Source organism: Tursiops truncatus, chromosome 16, assembly GCF_011762595.2.
Source record: "Tursiops truncatus isolate mTurTru1 chromosome 16, mTurTru1.mat.Y, whole genome shotgun sequence".
Taxonomy (NCBI): Eukaryota; Metazoa; Chordata; class Mammalia; order Artiodactyla; family Delphinidae; genus Tursiops; species Tursiops truncatus.
The window spans coordinates 67,752,744-67,774,117 of record NC_047049.1 but is presented as its reverse complement, the minus strand read 5'-3'; the positions used below and the strand labels follow the sequence as shown (position 1 = coordinate 67,774,117).

General features: G+C 35.3%; 1 protein-coding gene across 5 annotated transcripts in view; it reads right to left on the bottom strand.

The window, feature by feature from the left end:
• The window catches only part of JMJD1C (jumonji domain containing 1C), a 305,542-nt gene that overhangs the window by 70,533 nt on the left and 213,635 nt on the right, over positions 1-21,374 (bottom strand). For 4 of the 5 annotated variants that reach the window (XM_019935834.3, XM_073793554.1, XM_033841647.2 and 1 more), the window contains exon 3: positions 1,352-1,465. The exons of the other annotated variant lie outside the window; for it this stretch is intronic. Coding sequence is in view for 3 of the 4 variants with exons in the window: in XM_073793554.1 (XP_073649655.1) it covers positions 1,352-1,465 (114 nt within the window). In the remaining variant the exon portion in view is untranslated. The remainder of the gene's footprint in view (positions 1-1,351; positions 1,466-21,374) is intronic. 5 annotated transcript variants of the gene reach the window in all.

Here is a 21,374-nt window from a genome sequence, read left to right as displayed (position 1 = left end):
CTAATCAGCAGCCACAGAATTAAAATACCGAGGCAGAAGGTTCCTTTGATTTTTACCTATACTCACCTAGGCTAATTCCCACTAAAAGACTGTTAGAAATGAGACAAATAAGGCTATAGCAAGCTAAATGGCATTTACAACCAAAACCAAAACAAAATAAAACCCGAGGGAAAAGCTCTAACGCCTCCAATATTAAACTGGAACTGCTATGAATTTTTAGCTGTAAATACTGCAAACAAAGAGCAAAAGGTAACTACAAAAATGAGGCCATTTAATGAACTGTGAAAAATAATGTGAAGAGACAAAAACATACCCATGTAGACTTCAAAGTAAGAAATAACATTTAATCGAGAGAACTATCATCTACTTTTGGTAGATCTAATAAAAGCGGCACATCACTACTAATTCCCTAAGTATTATAACTTCACACACAGCAAACCACTGCTCATTAACTCAAGCTCTTGTTCTTTCCATGGAAACAATGCCTCTATATTTTACTTTTGAAAAACAGTAACTATTCTGAAATGAAATAGGAGTATGGACTTCCAGCTCTATTAAAAAAAGAAAGTCAAACTAGTTCACTCATACTTTCTTTCAAGGCACTTATTATATTATCTTAAACATTTAAGTAAAAAAAAAACCTATAAAATATACTGATTTAATTCAACCTAAAATCCAAATATACAAAGAAAACAAACTTCTCTGCATTTTTACTTCAATCTTAAAAAATTAACTGATAGAACTTAACTAGAGATTTTAAAAAACATTTAGCTTACTACTTTTGATATGAGTTTCTTTACATGATTTAAATCTAAAAACCTACTAGAGAACGTTTTTTCCAATTAAGTGTATTTGTATTTAAATTGCAACAACTGGGAATTAAAATTTAGAAACTGAACAATTCAATTAATGACAACCTAAAGAAAAATTCCCACTTAAAAAGAAAATGAACTACTATTATGCTAAACTGATATGAATGTATATAGTAAACACTAATCTCATTTAATTACATTAATGACTCAATTCTTAACCTTTAGAGCTGGAGACAAAAATAATTTATACTAATATCTAACCAGTTATTTTCTAACAATGAACATTTTTTAGAATGGCAGGGACTTTTATTTTGCTTACTTGTGCATGCGACAGGATGCTGGCTGGCTCATAGTAAGTTCTCGGTATATATTTCTTGACTGGATAAATGAATCATTTATCCTATAATCAAAATTTATCAGATGCACTGGGTTTATTATACACCTTGATGTTAGCTAGAATTGAATATTCTAAAGAATATCTGAATATCAGCGAAGTTTAGTGAATAGTTAATTTTTTAAAGCAACCTAAAATTTCTTACCTGGTAGGGCTGAAAGGCACTATCTTCAGTTAAAAAATCCAGTTGTTTATCTACAAGGAATTCTACTGCAGTGATTGAACTGGGTATACTTTTTTCAACCAGGGGTTTGAAAGTCTGGTAAGAGAAAAAAAAAAATTCTAATGGTTATTTTCTGGATTTTATCCTCAAAATGTGAAGGGGTATATATAAATACAACCTATTAAAGTCATTATCATAATGGTTTTAGGATACCAATTGCTATCAGTTTTCATATTATAATCTAAAGTGATGCTTTTATCCATATAATAGAGTACTTTCTATTTATTTAAAAGAAATGAAGATTTTAAGAAATGATATGAAAAAGTTCCAGTATAAGTCCCAGTTTATTTTAAGAGGGATATAATCAAATATACATGTGTATAAAAATTTCTAATATAAAAAAAGAGAAATTGCTTCTGAAAAAGTAAACTGGGTAGGAGAGCATATTACCCCAACTCTTTAAAATATTGTAAGTATTATTCTTTATAAAACAGAGTAGTTACGATTTACATGTGTAATTTTTTCCCTAGCTCATTCACATCAAGAAGGATTTTATATGATCAGGATGCATCTGGTCTTTTAACTCCACCCCGTGTACTACTCATCCCCGCCCCTGCCCCAAGCACAAATAAAAATCCAGCTGCTTCAGTAAGAGCAGCATGGGGGAAGGGTGTAGGAAAAGAAGGAGGTAAGAAGTATTACACAAAACCGACCTTTCAGTAAAGTCTCTCCAGATTTCCACTATTAAAAAACAAAACAAAACACGGGCGGGGCGGGGGGGGGGGGGGGGCGGGGGGGGTACATCCATGGTCATTTGATTGTTTTAAAGGAGACTCAACTTTTACATAAAGAAATTTACTCATATCTTGGGGTGGGGGTGGGAGTGAGCGAGGCAGGAGAGGAAGAGGAAGGAAATAAAGGTACTATATATGCATTTTTCTTATGACTATCAGAATCACTTTCGAATAGACGCAGTCTGAATAAAAACCAAATACATTATATCCATGATACTGCTTTAAAACTTTAAAAATATTCCACCATCTTAAAAACATAGTGGCTTTACTATAAAAGAATCTAAGTTTGGAAAATGAAATAAACAAGGAACTAAGTTGCTAAACTACCTATATCACATGGGGAAATCTTTCTTGCTACAGGCAACTTCTGCGACCATTTGGATGCAAACCAAAGCTTTCGGCACAGACAGTAAAAATCCCCAGGAGATCCAAAGCCGCTGTATTTCCCCCTTCTCTTATTTATGTATGAAATAAATCTAACATCTTACTAATCATAACTAATAAACACTCTGGGGAAAAACTCTTCAAGATTTTAAATTCAGAATGGCTCTTAAGCTGTTAATTTCTCTATTTAAGAAATTCTTTTTAAAGCTTTCAATTCGATTCATTGAGGAGTCTGTGTTTTGAAAAAGCTAAGAACACAGAGGAATAAATATTTTAAACATGCCTTATTTCTACACTATCCACACCATGAACTAATAAATGATATCTTCTTTCACAAATTAACATGAAAAAAATTCTCTTACACCTCCACCTATTTTCAGTATTTATGATTAGAAAACCTAGTCACAGTAATATCCTCCCTCCCATGTCCTAGGTCTAACCTTTTAAGTACTACATATGTATCAAAAGTATTTTTACTGGGGTGAGAAATTACATTTTCAAAACAGACATTCCCCCATTATTTAGCTATCTCCTGCTACTGTTGCCATCTAACATTTTCCATTTACCATAACTAAATTCCTTAGTGTAATATGTAACATTTTCATATTATATCTTTGTTTAGTTTTTAGTAAACTAGAAAACACTGGCACCTTCTCAGGAGAACATTTAATCCTTGAACTTTATCAAATGCTCTATTTCTTTTTAAACAGTACCAAGTCGGATCAACTTGGGAAGGTTAACAAAAAGGTCTACAAAAGGTATTATCTAAGTGGCTAAAGATACAATTCAATTAAGTAGGATCTGGAAAAAAAGTAAACTTCTCCAGTCTTGAGTGCCTCTTTCTTACGCAAATAGTACAGGTGGTTTGCATTTCCTATGAGAACTAGTCATTTTATAATATGAAAAACATTCTTGTGAAGAGAACCTCTCAGAACTCAGCTTTTTAAGGTAGGTCAGAGTTCTAAGGGTAAATTTCAACAGGCCAATTTATCATAATTTAAATTACTGAGTTAGAAAAAACAAAGGTTTAGTTTCTAGGCTAAAATAAAGAATTTCTCATTTTAGGGTATCTAAACTGAAAGCCACTGGTAGAATTTAGCTATCAGAAATGTTAAAAGACTGGTTTATAATGGTCTATTTCTGATACATGAAGACTTATAATAACCATGTACAAATGGAAGTCAAAAGTATACCATGCTTCTTAAATATTAGTAAACAGGGCCACGACCTGCAAATTTTAAAATGTGCAATTACTTTTAAACTAAAAATATGTTCCCACCAAGTGCCGATAAATACTTTTATAGTACTTGTTAAAGAAATGTTTTAATATATATTAAACAAGCAACCCTAAAAATATGCAACTGTTCGTACTTTATGGAAAAATTAAAGACAAACAACATATAAAGCTAAGAGTTAAAAATACATCCTGATTCCCTAAAGTGGCAAGTCAATGATGTAACCATTATTAACTTTTGTATCCAAGTCAAACATAACCATTTCAAAGACATTATTAGCTTAAAAATAAAAAATATTTAAATAAAAGCGAATGGATCCTACAGATTTTTATGTAGTAAGTATTTCATGGGTCTAGGTGCACTGGAATGTAAAGTAACTAGAACTCATGCATAGCTAAGTAATTCAAGACTCTAAAGATATACCATTCTATGAGGAACTTCCACAGCCTAAGGGGAAGCAAGGAGCTACCATCTGATGAAAGTCACAGTAGAATATGGCCCTAATCATAAAAAGACTATTATTCTAATGCTGAAAAAAGCCTTTGAAAATCCAAATTAAAACTACCAATTAAACAAAACACTTTTTCAATTTTATTAATGGATTGGGAGTTCTTTTAAGGTCCTTTGTCTTTGTTAACTGTACTTTAAAAATAGTATAAAGCCAAAATAAATACTTAGTTGAGAGTCTGCATTTCTAGTAGGGCCTACCACGCTATAGGAAGAATGCTTAGAACAACTGTATCCTGTTTGGGGCTCCATGCTGCACCACATTCCATTCACATGAGGAAGAGGCGAACAGATGAGCCCTCCTCGAAAATACATTTTTAAAATAAATCAGCTGCAGTTCTCAAACATAACTCAGCTGCTCAAACAAACCATGTTAAACCTCATCATTTAACATTTAATTGGAAATTCATGGAGTTTATGTCTACAGTCTGAGTTTCTAACAATCTCCAGTTAACATTTAACAATTCCTTTTCCAAGTGAAAAAAATCAGGCTCATTAACTACAAAAATCTGATATAAATCTCCCTAAAGGAATACTAAAGCAGAAAACAATCTAGGATACATTTCAGAAGTCAAGGTTTAGTCTTAAAAAAAAAAAAAAAAAGACTGGAGTGACTCGAAAGAACAAAGTCCAAATTCCCACCCAAGCAGGTCTATTGAAAAACACGATACTGTTAGAAAACAAGTTGGGGGTGGGGAAAAGAATACACCACAGAAGAAAACCCTCACAAAACAAACACCCCTACTTCCCTTAACACATTATATTCTAAAACCCTAATCTAAAACATTTCTGCTATAATACTTTAAACAACTGAGGTCTTTTTTTTTATCTTTACAGTGTTATGAAATTACTGCACACACAATAAATCTCTTCCTAAACAAATGAAATCGTTAAAAATTCTTAAAACTAAGAACACTAAGGCTGGATCTATAAAAGACAGTGACCTTAATTCCTAAGGCTGAGAAGCAAAACCAAATGTAAATTAAGACAAAAGAAAAAGGAAGCAGAAAAATACAAACCGTACTTTGTTCTTGAGAATTTTAAAGTATCTTTAAATCTCATATATCCACGACAAGGCTTTAAAGGTCAAGAAGTATTGCTGACATTTCCATTTTGTTCTTGAGCAGTATTTTTTTTTAATCTAACCTAAATACTTCTTAAGTCTTAAAAAATCACAGGCAAATGTCTCTCAAACCAAGCATTTCTAAGCTTACTTGCAGCGTCGTCATTGTATAGTAAGAAAAGCCAAGACCACAGAACGAAGCAGAGGCTGTAACCTAACAAGTCTCCGACGAGCAAATGACGATTTTCTGTCTGCTCCGGCTCGGTCCTGGCAGTGATGAGGATTACAACTCGCTCTTTGTCATCAGCACTGTGGTGTTAACGACTAAGAAATCCTGCAGCTGAAGCACTACTGCATCCTCCGATCTGGGTCAGGATAATTTCTCCCGAGGTCGCTTACATAACCAGTAAGATACTCCAAATAGAGAGAACAGCCATCCATCAGCTAGAGAAAGCCTTTTCCCACTGTACTCTGCGTGGAAACACACTGCAGTAGCTTCCAACAGTGCAGACACCCAAATGAGAACGACTACTTGGCTTAGGGCACACTGAGAGAAGGGAAGAGGCGGTGCTCTGTAAACTGTAACTAATCCTCCGTCACAGGTGCTGATGGAGTCACTTCCAGCACGAGTCACATTACTGGTGATTACTCATTTGGCTGCGCCATAGAGACTGGCTCATAATTTTAACAACAGACAAAGACAGACTAGTGGCGAGACTGAGAGCTCAAGTTTACTGTCTCCTTCATAAAGCAAATGCAAATACAAAGTTTTTGCTTTCCAGATTTACCAAGGGGAGAAAGTGCAGAAAACAAGTAATGTGTAAATATCTCTCAAGCTGGAAAAAATAAAGCATAACTTTAAACCATCAAAAATACTTTCAAGTGTGTTTTCAAGTAAATAGTTTATTTTTAGTTTAATCATTTCTCCTTAGAAATATACTGACATTTCTAAAAATGCAGGGAAGAAAACAGTTTAACATTTCTGGAGTAATTAAGTTAAATCAAATGACATAACCAACAATCTCACTGACACTTTACTCAAAGGAAAAACGCACCGGTAATGTTTATTTTGGCAGATTAAAAAATATTCCTGAAACATTTTCATTGTTTATAAAAATAATTTAAATAGTTTACAGTTATAAAAACCTATAATGGCCACACATGGCTACTGAGCACCTGACATGTGATTAGTCTGAATTGAGATGTGTGCTGTATGTATAATAAACACACTGAATACAAAGAATGTCAGATATCTGCAAGTGCAAGAAAACATTCACCTTTTTTTTTTTGAGACAATGAATACGACTTTATTCGGAAAGCCGGCAGACCAAGAAGGTGGCAGACTAGTGTCTCTGAAACACCATCTTCATTCACCTATTTTTTAATGATGTTTGTGAATGGTCTTTTATTATAAATTTGTCCCAATGTTAGGTATCTCAATTTCAACAAATTTAAAATTTTACACTGATTTTTTTAAACACCGCACACACAACCATTTTATCAAATTATGTTAAAAGAAAAACTTCCAGACACCAGCCAATGCCCTGTCCCTTTAAATCTATTCCAGATGTATCAATTTCATTTCAAAGAAAACATCAGGTTAACTACTGAAAAGCAGATATTTTAAATTTAGTCTATTATGGATTGCACTTAAAATCTCAATCAATCCTGTTTTAAGGATGAAAGAGAGGGGTAATGATTATTCAATGAATGTTAGTAAAGGGACTTCCCTGGTGGCACAGTGGTTAAGAATCCACCTGCCAATGCAGGGGACACGGGTTCGAGCCCTGGTCTGGGAAGATCCCACATGCCGTGGAGCAACTAACCCCGTGCACCACAACCAGAGAAAGCCAGCACACAGCAATGAAGACCCAACGCAGCCAAAATATAAAATACAGCATCCCAATAATTCATTCATAATTAATTACTTAAGACGTGAACATAAAACATATATGGAATTAAAAGAATTCAATGTAAGTTTCCAGAAGAACAACGAGTAATATGGCAGCCTTATTCTGAGCCACAAACAACCTCAAATGTTTGATTCAGATTATTACATTATAGACTATCAAATTTTAAATATACATCATACTACTTTTCTACAATTTACTGTACATTAGAGAATGAGTTAAATATTTCACAAGATTCATCTTACAATCTCACATAAATTCAAGTTTGACTATATGTGTTGTTATTAACTTAAAAACATGTCTTTGTTCCTCAAGTACTATTAGTCCCCTACAGAATCAAACAGCATTAAGACCTACACTTAGCTAACAATCCAAATGCCACAATATTTATATATTGCTAATGGTACATAATTCAATAATTTTTATAAAATCAAAATAATGTCAATACTGAAAAACCATTCACTTTTATTTCATACTACATCAGAGCTACATTAAAGTTAGATGCTTCTCCATTGATATAAATACTACATAGTTGATTCTTAATGCAAATAAAGGGTACAAGTGCAACTAGTTGAAAACCATAAATATCTTTTTAATATTTAAATTGGCCTTGATAAATATTTTTATAAATATATGAGTGTGAGTTTGGTCTGGTACGCTGGCAAATTTCTAACACAAATAAAAATAGTGAAGTAACAATACAGAGAAACCACTTGGTAGCAAGCGTTAAGTTGCTCAGCTTTTACATCAAGTCTCCTTAATTCTCTCTTGTTCTTACAACTCATAAGGGATGGTATTAAATATCACCTTCCAGACAGCGAAAAGCACCAATTTGAGGCGAGGAGCATTTCAGTCCTTTAAACTGGTTCTTCTTATGGCTTATACCTTCCTTAATGAATTAAGGAAGGAAGTTGAAGAGCTACTGTTAAAATTTTTTTTTCTTTCTTTTTTTTGGTTGGGTAAAAGGTCTTTTCTGGCAGCCTAACCAGGCTAGAGGAAGAGGAAACTACTCCAGTTACTGCCCAGAAATACACATCTCTGACTTCCTTCCTTTTTAGCTGGTTTCTAGGTTACAAGCTGAATAAGTCAACAGAGGTGAGAAAGTAAACAGAGGCTTAAAAGGAAGGCAACACTGTATGGCTATCTGAAGAAAATCTGTTCCTTCCAATAACTGTAGAACCTTTTTACATGTAATTAAGAGTTAAACTAGCATTTTAGTCCCATTTATCTTGGGCTATCAAAGAAATAAATCCCTCATCTTTATAGATATGGAAGCCTAAACAAACAAGTGGATTTCTCCAAGTATACAGACTTTACAAAAAACCAAAAACCTCTAAGTTTCAGTGGCTTATTAGCATTTTAAGTATTTCTTTTTTAGACATAAGGATAGGAAAACAAGAGAAACAATAGTAGTTAAAAGAGGATTTGGATTTGATATGGCCTTATTTGAAGGCTGACTAGATTCAGGAAAATACTTTTCATTATGCCCTATTGCCCTATAAATCTATGAAAATATATAATGAAACGTGTAATGAAACTCTAATGAAACTCTCGCATCATGGTAGTGCCCAAATGATTAACTTCTTCACATTAACAAATCCATGTAGATCTTCCAAGCACTGCAAAGGTTGTGTAGCAGTTTCGTACCTTCAATAGACCATGAAGTTCCAAGAGGATCTCCAGATGATACAGACATAATCTTGATTTTTAAACTCTCTTCTCTCCCTTAAGCATGCAGGACATTCATTCAACCAATATGCATGGGATGTCTTCAATTAATGCACTTTTCCCTCCTTTGTTACCTATATCCTTGATAACTGCCCCAGTCATTAAGAGGAAAGTTGTGCAACAACTGAATGTGTTCATTTTTTTAACTTGGTAAATATCACATCATAGGTTCTATGACATACAGTTGACTAAGAAAAATCATTGTTGATAACACAAAAACACTACACAAATAGTCTCTGTGACTGAATAAGCATTATGGCTGAATTCAGTGTCCTTTCTTTTATTTTTTCCTTCTAGTCTTTCTGAGTACTAATAAAGCACATACTCTTAACTCGAGTAGTTTTATCAGTTTGTCATATCTAGGACTTCTCTTTCAGAATCTCCCTGATCAGTCTTTCTTCCTCCCAATATTATGAGGTTTCACTTAAAGTCATCCCTCTGTATCTGTGAGGGACTGGTTCCAGGGCCCAGGAAGACATCAAAATCCTTGAAGGCTCAAGTCTCTCATATAAAATAGCATAGTATTTGCATATAACCTACCCACATCTTCCCATAAACTTTAAATCATCTCTAGATTACTTATAATCTTAATATAAATACTATGTAGACAGTTGCCAGGTGCAAGGCAAATTCAAGTTTTGTTTTTGAGAATTTTCTGGAATTTCTTCTTCTGAAATTTTCCACGGTTGATTGCATCCTCAGATGCAGAATCCGCAAATAGGGAGGGCTGACTGTACTTTTCTTTCTCTACCACTTCACAGGTGTGTGCCATTGAGATAACCAATTTTTCTTTCCACAAATAATTCCAAACTATATTTTTAGACCTAAATTTTCACCTTCTAACCTGTATTTTATACTGTTACTAGGACACAGCCATACTTGTACCCTGTCGCCACATAAAGCCAAATATGTCGAGAATTAAATATTTAACCTTCTTTCCTAAGTTATTCACGCTTCTTTCAAAACCACTAGAAATATTATCACAACTTCAGAAGTAGTTACCTCAAAATTCATTAATACAGTAATCATGCTTGATGATTTACTTTGGTTCCCTTGCTCATATTATAATATTCTGAATACTTGATATTTTTTCCTTTAAACCTCTGTCAATAATATGTAATTTTTTTTGGTTTTGGGTTTTTTTTTTTTTTTTTTTTTTTGCGGTACACGGGCCTCTCACTGTTGTGGCCTCTCCCGTGTGGAGCACAGGCTCTGGATGCGCAGGCTCAGCGGCCATGGCTCACGGGCCCAGCCGCTCCGCGGCATGTGGGATCTTCCTGGACCGGGGCACGAACCCGTACCCCCTGCATCAGCAGGCGGATTCTCAACCACTGCACTACCAGGGAAGCCCTAATATGTAATTTTTAAATAAATTATTCCATAACTTTAATATGACTTTGATAAAAATAGCAATAAGATTTTTTGGAAGTAGACAAATCAAATTTATGGAAAAGCAAATATAAAGAAAAGAAAAATACAAATCAATGATAGGAAACTAGCCCTAAAAGATACATCAAATTTCAATGCTCTAATTAATACAACAATGGGAAACTAGAACATACATAAATAATAATCAATGGATACTTTAAAAAGTCCCAAAATAGCATCAGGTAAGTACGGGAATTTACTGTAAAATGAAGGTGGATTTTCAAATCCGAGGCAGTAAAATGAGAATCAGAAAATTTAATACGAGAAAGATAGTTGTTAAAATAGAAATGGAACTTTAGAGATTAATCTCATTTTTACAGAGGAAGAAATGGACATTCAGAGAGATTAAGTGACTTTTTTCATCAAAATACTTCTTTGTAGAAGCCCTGGGACTAGAAACTGGATTTCCTAATTCATAGCTGAATGAATGATTTTTACATTGTAAGATGGTGTGAAACAACCATATTGTTTTCGTGCTTGTTGCCATGAGGCAGCAGAGAGCAAAGTGTTTTGCTATCTGCTGAATAAAACTTCAAACTTTGAACTTAAAATGGAGGAAACTGAAACTAGTCTAGAAGAAAATGCAAGATTATATACTACCAAGGAAAAGAGGTAGAGCATAATAAACTTATCTATTTTTAATATGCTTTACTGACACTTGTCACCTATCAGAAAGAAGAAACAACCAGGATTAGGTAAACCATTCAACATAAGAGTTTCTAAAGCTATATTCTGAAAAACACCATTTGAGAAGACAATAAAACACTAAGAGTTAAAAGAAAAAGCAAGTTTAATTTAATTCCTATTTTGTCACTATTATTTCTATCAAGAAAAAATATTTTTAATGTAGAAAGTGTAAACTAGGGATTAAAAATAAACTAAACCATAAAAAACAGATATAGGATCCTTTTTGCTTTGTTTCAAGAAACAACTAGTTTTCCTTATAAATAACATAATTACATTAGAGAATAATTTGGAAAACAAAAGAAATGGGTGAAAAAAAGGATCCCATGGTTCTAACCATGAACTCAGCCAGTTAAGCATGTAATTGCTTTTTCCACAAGTATGTATATTTGTTACCAAGTTTTAAGGCACATATAATTTATAAGTTGCTCATTTCACTTAGTATTTCTTTTGGGGGGTGGGGGCGGCTGTGCCATGTAGCTTGCAGGATCTTAGTTCCCCAACCAGGGACTGAACCCAGGCCCCTGCAGTGAAAGCAGAGAGTCCTAACCACTGGACCGCCAGGGAATTCCCCACTTAGTACTCTTTTCATGTTATTACATTGCCATCATTTAAAATAGCTATCTAACAAATACTTAATAATCAAGCAAATGAACATTAAGTTTACTCTGCTTTTTCTCAGTGTTGGATATTTAGGCCTTCTTCACTTCTCTACTATTAGAAAAATAGGAAATATAATAATAGGAAATAATAGGAAAATCTTCATGCTTTTGTTAAACATAGGAAATAATAGGAAAATCTTCATGCTTTTGTTAAACAACCAAAATTCCAAGTTTAGAGGGTTCAAATAAATTACATGTTAGAATATTAAATTGACAGATATAAACTCAGAGCCATTACTGGCAATCTTTGAAAAAACCATGACATTATCAAGGTATTAGAGAGAGGTATCTATTAATATTTATAAAGGAGGAAAGGGGCAACTTAGAAAAAAACTACATGCTAGTAAATGAACTCCAGAAAAACTCTAAGATGGATAATTAGAATCATGAAAAAACAAACAAACAAAAAACCCCACACAGTGATAGTTACTAAGAGACAAATATACTCATTGAGAATAATTTGTCTTTTAATAAAAACAAAGGTTACTTTCACCAAGAAAATTTGCAATACGTAAGTCAATGAAATATGGGCTAGATGACAGTTCTTGGTACATTTGTACCTAGTTAAATAGTACTGAATAATAGTACTGTTTTTAACCTATAATATAGCATCTCTTCATCTTTGGTCTTACACACTATCACTTGAAGGCTGTCTTTATTTGCAAATTAATAAATGACAGAATGATTCCAAAATATATCTCACAAAAAATGCAATTAAGAACTAGATTACTCCCAAAGTTAATAATCAAAAGGTTAGGTTCTATTTTTAGGTTGAAAAAATCAACTACATAGGTAGAATGTAAGGGAGATCTAGCTTCCTAGAAATTCATATGAAAGAATCCGGGAGGATTTCAAGACACTAAGCCAATAGAAGTCATGTTTGTTTGTTTGTTTTTGCGGTAAGTGGGCCTCTCACTGTTGTGGCCTCTCCCATTGCGGAGAACAGGCTCTGTACGCGCAGGCTCAGCGGCCATGGCTCACGGGCCTAGCTGCTCTGCGGCATGTGGGATCTTCCCGGACCGGGAAACGAACCCGTGTCTCCTGCATCGGCAGGCGGACCCTCAACCACTGCGCCACCAGGGAAGCCCAAAGTCATGTATTTTTTAAAAAGAGAGGACAGAGTGGTGACAAATCAAATTTTGACACAAAGTACCCAGACCAAGGGAGGTACTGGTCCCCTTAGATTTTGCACTGGTCATACCATCTCTGAATATCTTGATCAACTTGGGACATCATAATAGAAGAGGAACGATTACAAACTGTGATGTGTCGACACTTAAAAATCATGAATTATTAGGATCATTTGAAGGAATGGAGAAGAGGAGAGCAAACAATAATTAACTATGTACAATTATTTAAAGGGTTGGGTAATTTGAAAAGGAAGAAGCTTGTAAGTAAAATTTCCATGAAGGCCAATTCTAGCTCAGCACAAAGAATGTACAAATTTTTAATAATTAAACACTATCAAACCAAGGGACACTTACTCATGAAGTAGTGAGCTTCCAATAACAAGAAGCACTCAAGAAGAATCTGGATGAAAACTAACTTGGCAAGCTTGTCCCTGATGGATCCCATTTCTGGCTTTGGCAAGGGGTTGTTTATGAAATATCAAAGATTTTTTCCAATTCTAAGATCTAATACTGTATTCATTAAGCAATTTAATGTTTAAGAGCAAAGCGAAGATAAACAAAATTAAACCAAACTTTTCATAAACACTGCTACTGCTGCTTTTGCATATAAGAAAGCATAAAAAGGGTACTGCTGAATGTTCATGTATTACTGACATAAGGTGGCAGAATTAAAAGTAAAAAGTAACATCTCCCATTTTAGAATAAATTAAGTTAACCAAGACTTGTTCTGCTTGGCAGAAATAACTACATGGGAGACTTTTGGGGCACAGAATTTCTGTAATCCACAGATCCTTCATCTCTTACGTTGAAAAAGTAAATGTAGGGCTTCCCTGGTGGCGCAGTGGTTGAGAGTCCGCCTGCCAATGCAGGGGACACGGGTTCGTGCCCCGGTCTGGGAAGATCCCACATGCCGCGGAGCGGCTGGGCCCGTGAGCCGTGGCCGCTGAGCCATGGCCGCTGAGCCTGCGCGTCCGGAGCCTGTGCTCCACAACGGGAGAGGCCACAACAGTGAGAGGCCCGCGTACCGCAAAAAAAAAAAAAAAGTAAATGTAATTTTGTGAGAATAAAAAATATTACAAAATTAAATCTACTCAACCATAAATGCAAAGCATGTGTTAAAATGCTAATAATCAAAATCACAGAAGAAATTCAAAGTTAAGCTAAATAAAATATTTTAAAATATTTCTTCCAATTTTTATTAATCATTTCACTGCTTGTACTCTTGGAAACTTGAATAGGATATCTATTTCTTTATTGGTTTTGTTCATTTCTGTCTGGCAAACATCTGTTACTTGTGAAGCACAAGTCAACAAAGCCTCTACAATTATTTCTCCATTATCTCCTTTTTTGTCAAAAACTATGATGATGTCAGCAACAATCTGGAAGCGGAATTTTTCAACTAACAAGGAGGATTCACGACTTCCATTAAGTATAATAGAGTAGCTATTTTGGTTATTTTTTAAATTAATACATTTTAGGTGATAATGATCCATATGCTAAGTAGTATTTAGATTCAAAATATGGTAATACCAAAGTTATCAAAGTTTCAAGCATATTTCGTTAAGTATTATAACTTATGCCAACATCTTGACAGGCCTGAAATAACAAAGTACTAACTACAATGCCAAGTTAAAAGGCTACAATGGAAGAGAGAATTTCACATAAAGACTTTGGCACTAAAGTGTTTTCTTTGAATTACTAACAAATTATGATTCATTGAAAATGAACTTTCCTTCCCTTCTAACATATTACAGGACAAATGAAAGTTTATATTGGAAGAAAACCCACAAAAACAAAACAAAAAACCCCAGAGAAAACGAATACCCATAACCTAATTTCAGGTCAATAACCACTAATATAATTTTGCTACACTTCCTTTAAAAGAAATCCCTCCCCTGGAAAGCTCTGTTTTCTTAATTTAGGTCAGTTCCTGTTTCATTGAGGACATCTCCCTCTAAGGGGATGAGGCAACAAAAGTCCTAAGGCTAAGTGGGGAGGGAAAAAGCTAAGGTCCATTAGTGATGCCCAGAAGCCTTGCTTAAGTTTATCTCTGTAGAGAGAGAGGAAAGTTTCACAATTAGACTCTTCATGGATAATAGATTCCTTCCAGGATCTTAGTTTCCTTCAAAGTTTCAGACAGCCTGTAAGCAGTCTGGACAAATAAACTTCTTTGGGACTCCTGTGGATTTAGCAGTGTTTTATAGCTTTTCAAACAGTTGTTTTCTCCTTAGGGATCTGAAAACTTCTCTGCATTGACCACTGACCACCTGTTTTTAAGAGCTTTTTAAAGTAGAACAGTTTTTCCTGATTTCAGGAATCCTTAGGATCATCTTTCCTTCTTCCCAACACATTTAGGTCAAACTTCGAGCTGTATTCTACTTGGCCTTGGATAACATGAGCATACTCAAAAGGTTACATGATTTAGCTTAAAAAAAAAAAAATCAAGTCATTTAAATGGTCATGGAACTATGAATTTTTCTACCCTGATGGGGAGAAATGCTACATAAGGAAGCAACTGCTAAAACACAACAAACTACTGAATGTAACAAAAAAGAAGCAAACTCACAGATACAGAGAACAAACTAGTGGTTACCAGTGGGGAGAGGGAAGGGGAGGGGATTAAAGATACAAACTGTTATGTATAAAATAAGCTACAAGGATATACTGTACAATACAGGAAATACAGCCAATATTTTATAATAACTATAAATGGAGTATAACCTTTAAAATCTGTGTGGTAACATATAATATCAACTATACTTCAATAAAAATTTTTTTTAAAAAGAAGCAATTGCTTATGAAACAGATTTATCAATGGGTCAACTAAAAATGCCTGTGTACTTTCCACTGCCACTTGCTTTGCCAGCAAGGAGGGAGTTTTCTTTACCATTCTCTTACAGTAGTGTACTAGATTGAGCTTTGATAAGCTTCATTAAGTTTATTACTACATTAATTGGTAAAGAATCCTGAAAGGTTTACTTTACTTCCAGAGCTTAATGCTGAAGGCACAGTGTTGTTAGCCAAGTCCTTAAAACAGTGGTTCTCAAAGGACAGACCTCTGTCCAGCTGCATCAACAGTATCAAGTAACTAGTTTAAAATGCAAATTCTCAGGCTTCACCCCTACCAGAATCAGAATTTCTGAGAGGTAGGGCCTAGAAATCTGTGTTTTAACAAGTCCTTGGGTAATTCTGGAGCACCTTGAAGTTTGAGAACCAGTGGCTCATAGCAAGTGTTCTTAAACTCTTTGGGGTCAGTGTACTCCCAGAGTCTGATGAAAGCTATAGCCCCCCCGAAACATGACACATAAAATTTTGCACCACAATTTCAGGGGTTTCCAAGATCATCTGGAGAATCTTCTAAGAATATACATTTCTAAGCTTTAACCCTGATGATCTACTGAATCAAAAACTCAGGATGGGGCACTTCATTGTAAATATTTTTTTTTGTAAATATTTTTAAAACTTCATTTTTAAAATATTTTCCCCACTGCCTCAACATCTCCACAAGTAGGCTATAAGCACCCTGGCCCAGGTGACCAGGTACACCAGGTTGATAAGGTTGGCCTCTGCCACAAGTTCCCTTTCCTGCCCTCCTCTGACCATGACCTAATAACATTCAAAGGCACCAATGAAATCTTCTTGGCTCTTTTACTTTTACTTGGGTAATCCAACCTGACGCCCCCAAGAAGAACACTAGCCTACAGGTCCTTGTGCTCTCTCTTGGCTCCCCACCTGCTTGGTTGAGCCCACTCCCTTGTGGCATAGTGACTTTCTCTCTCTAGGACCTCTGAGTATAACAAACTTCGTTTTCATGTGCCTCTCCTGTGTCTCCTCTTGCGTCTGTACCTCACTGACCATCAAATAAAAGAATACTGAACCAGCCTAGGAATCCTCAGTTTTAAAATGCTATCTGACTTAACTCTGAGGTTCGGTCAGCTTTGAGAACCACTGCTTCAAGGATCCATGAATGCTGGTTGAAAACACCTAGTCTAGAGTGATCAAATCTCAGGACAGAGTGCCCCAGTTCAGGTCTTAGATATTCTCTTGACAAACCAGTCTCCTTGTCACTTTGCTAACTCAACCTCCTCCTCTCTCAGGAAGCACAGGGTCTTTAAATAGCTTATCAACAGCTTACACTGGAAAGCTGCTCACTCTCAATGTGGAGATGTGAGAACCATGTAGCAATCAATTTCACACACCAGGTTCTCAAATTCAAGTAACCTAGGGCTAGTGGAAGATAAGCTCTTGTATTATGCAAAGAGATACCTATTTAAAGATGCCTTGGATTCCTAAAAATATCATGCAGTTAAAGCAGCAGGCTCAGAAAGTGGCACTGTTGCATCCCTAGATTAAATGGAAGGAGGGAACAGAGCCAAAATAGTAAACAATATAACCACAAAGGTAGTTTCTCTTGATGCTTAAAAAAGATGAGAATTCCAATCATTGCTGTTCCTTACCTTCTACTCAGTAGGAGGAACATAGAGGAAGTTCCTCAAGAGAAGATATGAAGAGCCAAAAGCATAGTTAATCATCAACAAAAAAGATTTCCAAGCTGATTAAAATTGCCTATGAAGCAGCAAAAAAATTTCCAGGTCACATGAACTATGAACCAAGAATGAGTTGGCTTAAGATTGTGACCCAAGGAGGTGAAGGCCCAAAATTACATTACAGTCTCCTATCATGTATGATCAATTACAGCAATTTGGGGGATGGGGGGAGAAAATGGGGACACTAAGGTTACGTGTCCTATCCTGACATCTACAAAGCATACATGAAGTTATAATTAAAGGTGCTCATCTTTAGAATGGTATCACTTACATGTAGAACCTAAAATATGACACAAATGAACCTATCTACGAAACAGACTCACAGAAATAGAGAACAGACTTGTGGTATGTATGGAATGGATGGACAACAAGGTCCTACTGTATAGCACAGGGAACTATATTCAGTGTTCTTTGATGAACCATAATGGAAAAGGATATAAAAAAGAATGTGTATGTATGGCTAAATCACTTTGCTGTGTAGCAGAAATTAACACAGCATTGTAAATCAACTATACTTCAATATAAAAAAAGATACATGAAGCATAAAACATTCACTAATAGTGAATCAAGCTCTCAAATTACATACTTTAGCTATTACAAGTTCATGACCATTAATTATTCATCCAGTTAGCAAATGTTTGTGCAGCCCCTATGATGTGGTATATATCCACTGTGCATATTACATACAGAAAGTAAGAGTTACCACTATTTTGTTTTCCTTGGCATCTTATCTAGATAATAAAGGAACTAACTGCTCTTGTACAAGGAAATTTAAAAACAGTAATGTTAAATCCCCAGTTTAGGTTCCAAAAAGCTACTACTTAAGTATGGTACAACACACTCTCCCACCCCATCCCTCACAGGCATGCATCAGTATAATATGTGGTAAAACTTGCTTGGCAGCTTTTGATGCAAAAAAAGCATTAGGAAGTTTTATTCATTCTACAAATATTCACTGGAATATCTACAATGTGTTAAGCATTGTCCCAGAGATTTTGGATGATGCAAAGATGAAGCTAAAGAGAAACTGCATATAAGGCAAGAATGTACTGTGTGATGCGAATGCTACAACTGCTATTATAGAGTGTTCCAAATATATGAATAACAGTCCCAACAGATTGAGATGATTTCAAATGAAAATTAAAGGCATCCCATTCGAAAGATATAGACGTTAAAATATAAATAAAAGTAGGTGACGTGGATAGCAAAGGTCTGTCTAAAATTAAGTCATGTTAGGACTGCTTAAAGGAACTGGGAATGTTTAGCCTAAGTCTTTATTATACTTTAATATATAGGAAAAACTTGACATATCTTGCTCTAGAGCAGAGGATCTCAACCTGGGTTTTTTAAAAAAGCCTTCAAGGAGTCCAGAAAATCCTTGAAATTATTTGTTAAAAATTTATGAATGTGAGAATTTTTTTTCCCCTGGGAAAAGCATTCTCGATAGCTTCTATCAGATTTTCAAAGGAGTCCCTGACCCAAAAGATTTAAGAAACAGCACCTGGAAGATAAACTAGGTTAATATACGGAAGTTGTGTACAGCTAGATTTTGGGTCAATGTCAGGAAAAGCTTTATAACAATTTTAGCTATGCAGTAATGGGATGAGCTGCCTTATGAAGTAGTAATATCTCAGAAAGCATTCCTACATGCAGAGGGTATTCATTTATTTATTTTTTTAGTAAAAACATATCTGGTAATCAACTTACTGATTTTTTTTTTTAAACATCTTTACTGGAGTATACTTGCTTTACAATGGTGTGTTAGTTTCTGCTTTATAACAAAGTGAATCAGCTATACATATACATATATCCCCGTGTCTCCTCCCTCTTGAGTCTCCCTCCCACCCTCCCTATCCCACCCCTCTAGGTGGACACAAAGCACTGAGCTGATCTCCCTGTGCTATGCAGCTGCTTCCCACTAGCTATCTATTTTACATCTGGTAGTGTTTATATGTCAATGCTACTCACTCACTTCGTCCCAGTTTACCCTTCCCCCTCCCCGTATCCTCAAGTCCATTCTCTACGTCTGCATCTTTATCCCTGTCCTGCCCCTAGGCTCTTCAGAACCATTTTTTTTTTTTTTTTTTTAGATTCCATGTACATATGTTAGCATACGGTATTTGTTTTTCTCTTTCTGACTTACTTCACTCTGTATGACAGACTCTAGGTCCATCCACCTCACTACAAATAACTCAATTTCATTTTTTTTTATGGCTGAGTAATATTTTATTGTATATATGTGCCACATCTTCTTTATCCATTCATCTGCCAATGGACACTTAGGTTGCTTCCACGTCCTGGCTATTGTAAACAGAGCTGCAATGAACATTTTGGTACATGACTCTTTTTGAATTATGGTTTTCTCAGGGTTTATGCCCAGGAGTGGGATTGCTGGGTCATATGGTAGTTCTATTTTTAGTTTTTTAAGGAACCTCCATACTGTTCTCCATAGTGGCTGTATCAATTTACATTCCCCCCAACAGTGCAAGAGGGTTCCCTTTTCTCCACACCCTCTCCAGCATTTATTGTTTGTAGATTTTTTGATGATGACCATTCTGACTGGTGTGAGGTGATACCTCATTGTAGTTTTGATTTGCATTTCTCATATGATTAGTGGTGTTGAGCATCTTTTCATGTGTTTGTTGGCAATCTGTATGTCTTCTTTGGAGAAATGTCTATTTAGGTCTTCTGCCCATTTTTGGATTGAGTTGTTTGTCTTTTTGATACTGAGTGGCATGAGCTACTTGCAAATTTTGGAAATAAATCCTCTGTCATTTGCTTCGTTTGCAGGGGGTATTCGTTTATGTAGGATGCTATAACGTGAACAGCAAGAGTGTTCAATGTTTATCAAGAGTATTACCAGCTATGGACCTAGAGACTGTCATACGGAGTGAAGTAAGTCAGAAAGAGAAAAACAAATATTGTATATTAACGCATATATGTGGAATCTAGAAAAATGGTATAGATAATCTTATTTGCAAAGCAGAAGCCGAGACACAGACATAGAGAACAAATGTATGGATACCAAGGGGGAAAGGGGGTGGGGGTGGGAGGAATTGGAAGACTGGTAGTGACATATATACACTACTGATACTATGTATGAAACAGATAACTAATGATAACCTACTGTATAGCACAGGGAACTTACTCAATGCTCTGTGGTGACTTAAATGGGAAGGAAATCCAAAAAAGAGGGGATATATATATACATATAGCTGATTCATTTTGCTGTACAGTAGAAACCAACACCACATTGTAAAGCAACTATACTTTAATAAAAATTAATTTAAAAAAAGAGTATTACCAGGTAAAATCATTGTTACTTAAGAATTTTCTTTATGGGGAGGACTATATGGCATAATAACATGCTGAAAATGTGTGCATGTTGTACTTTTTGGATAACATCTAATTCTGTTCTAGATAACAGGAAAAAATGAGATGTATGAATTCCTAAGATATGATTAGTAAAGAGTGCAAGCATCCTGTGTGGCACATTAGACACAAAGAGAATATACAGAAAGAGAATACATGGAAACACCAAGTAATGTAATCTATTCATTAAGCCCAGATCATGTCACCTACATATTGATAGCTATGTCACCTCTAAAATGGGCATTCACTGGTGACACCCATTATGGTCTTATGTGTCTTTTGCCAAAAATGTAAAAGATGAAAGGAAAAGCTGCTCAGCAAGTCTTTGGTGAATTATACTTGCAGCCAGGCTTAGATACTCCTGCAAAAGTAGGCAAGTATTGAGTCTACCTGGCCCCTTCCCTGGCTGAGTTCCCTGGCTCACATTCAACTCTGGTTCTTATAGTTATGTTATTAGCAGTGAAAGCTGTGTGGCATAAATAGACAAAAGAACTTGGTAAGACTCAGAAGTGAGTGTCACAATCTTTTTACCCCAACTGCACCCTACCCTGAGTGTACTAG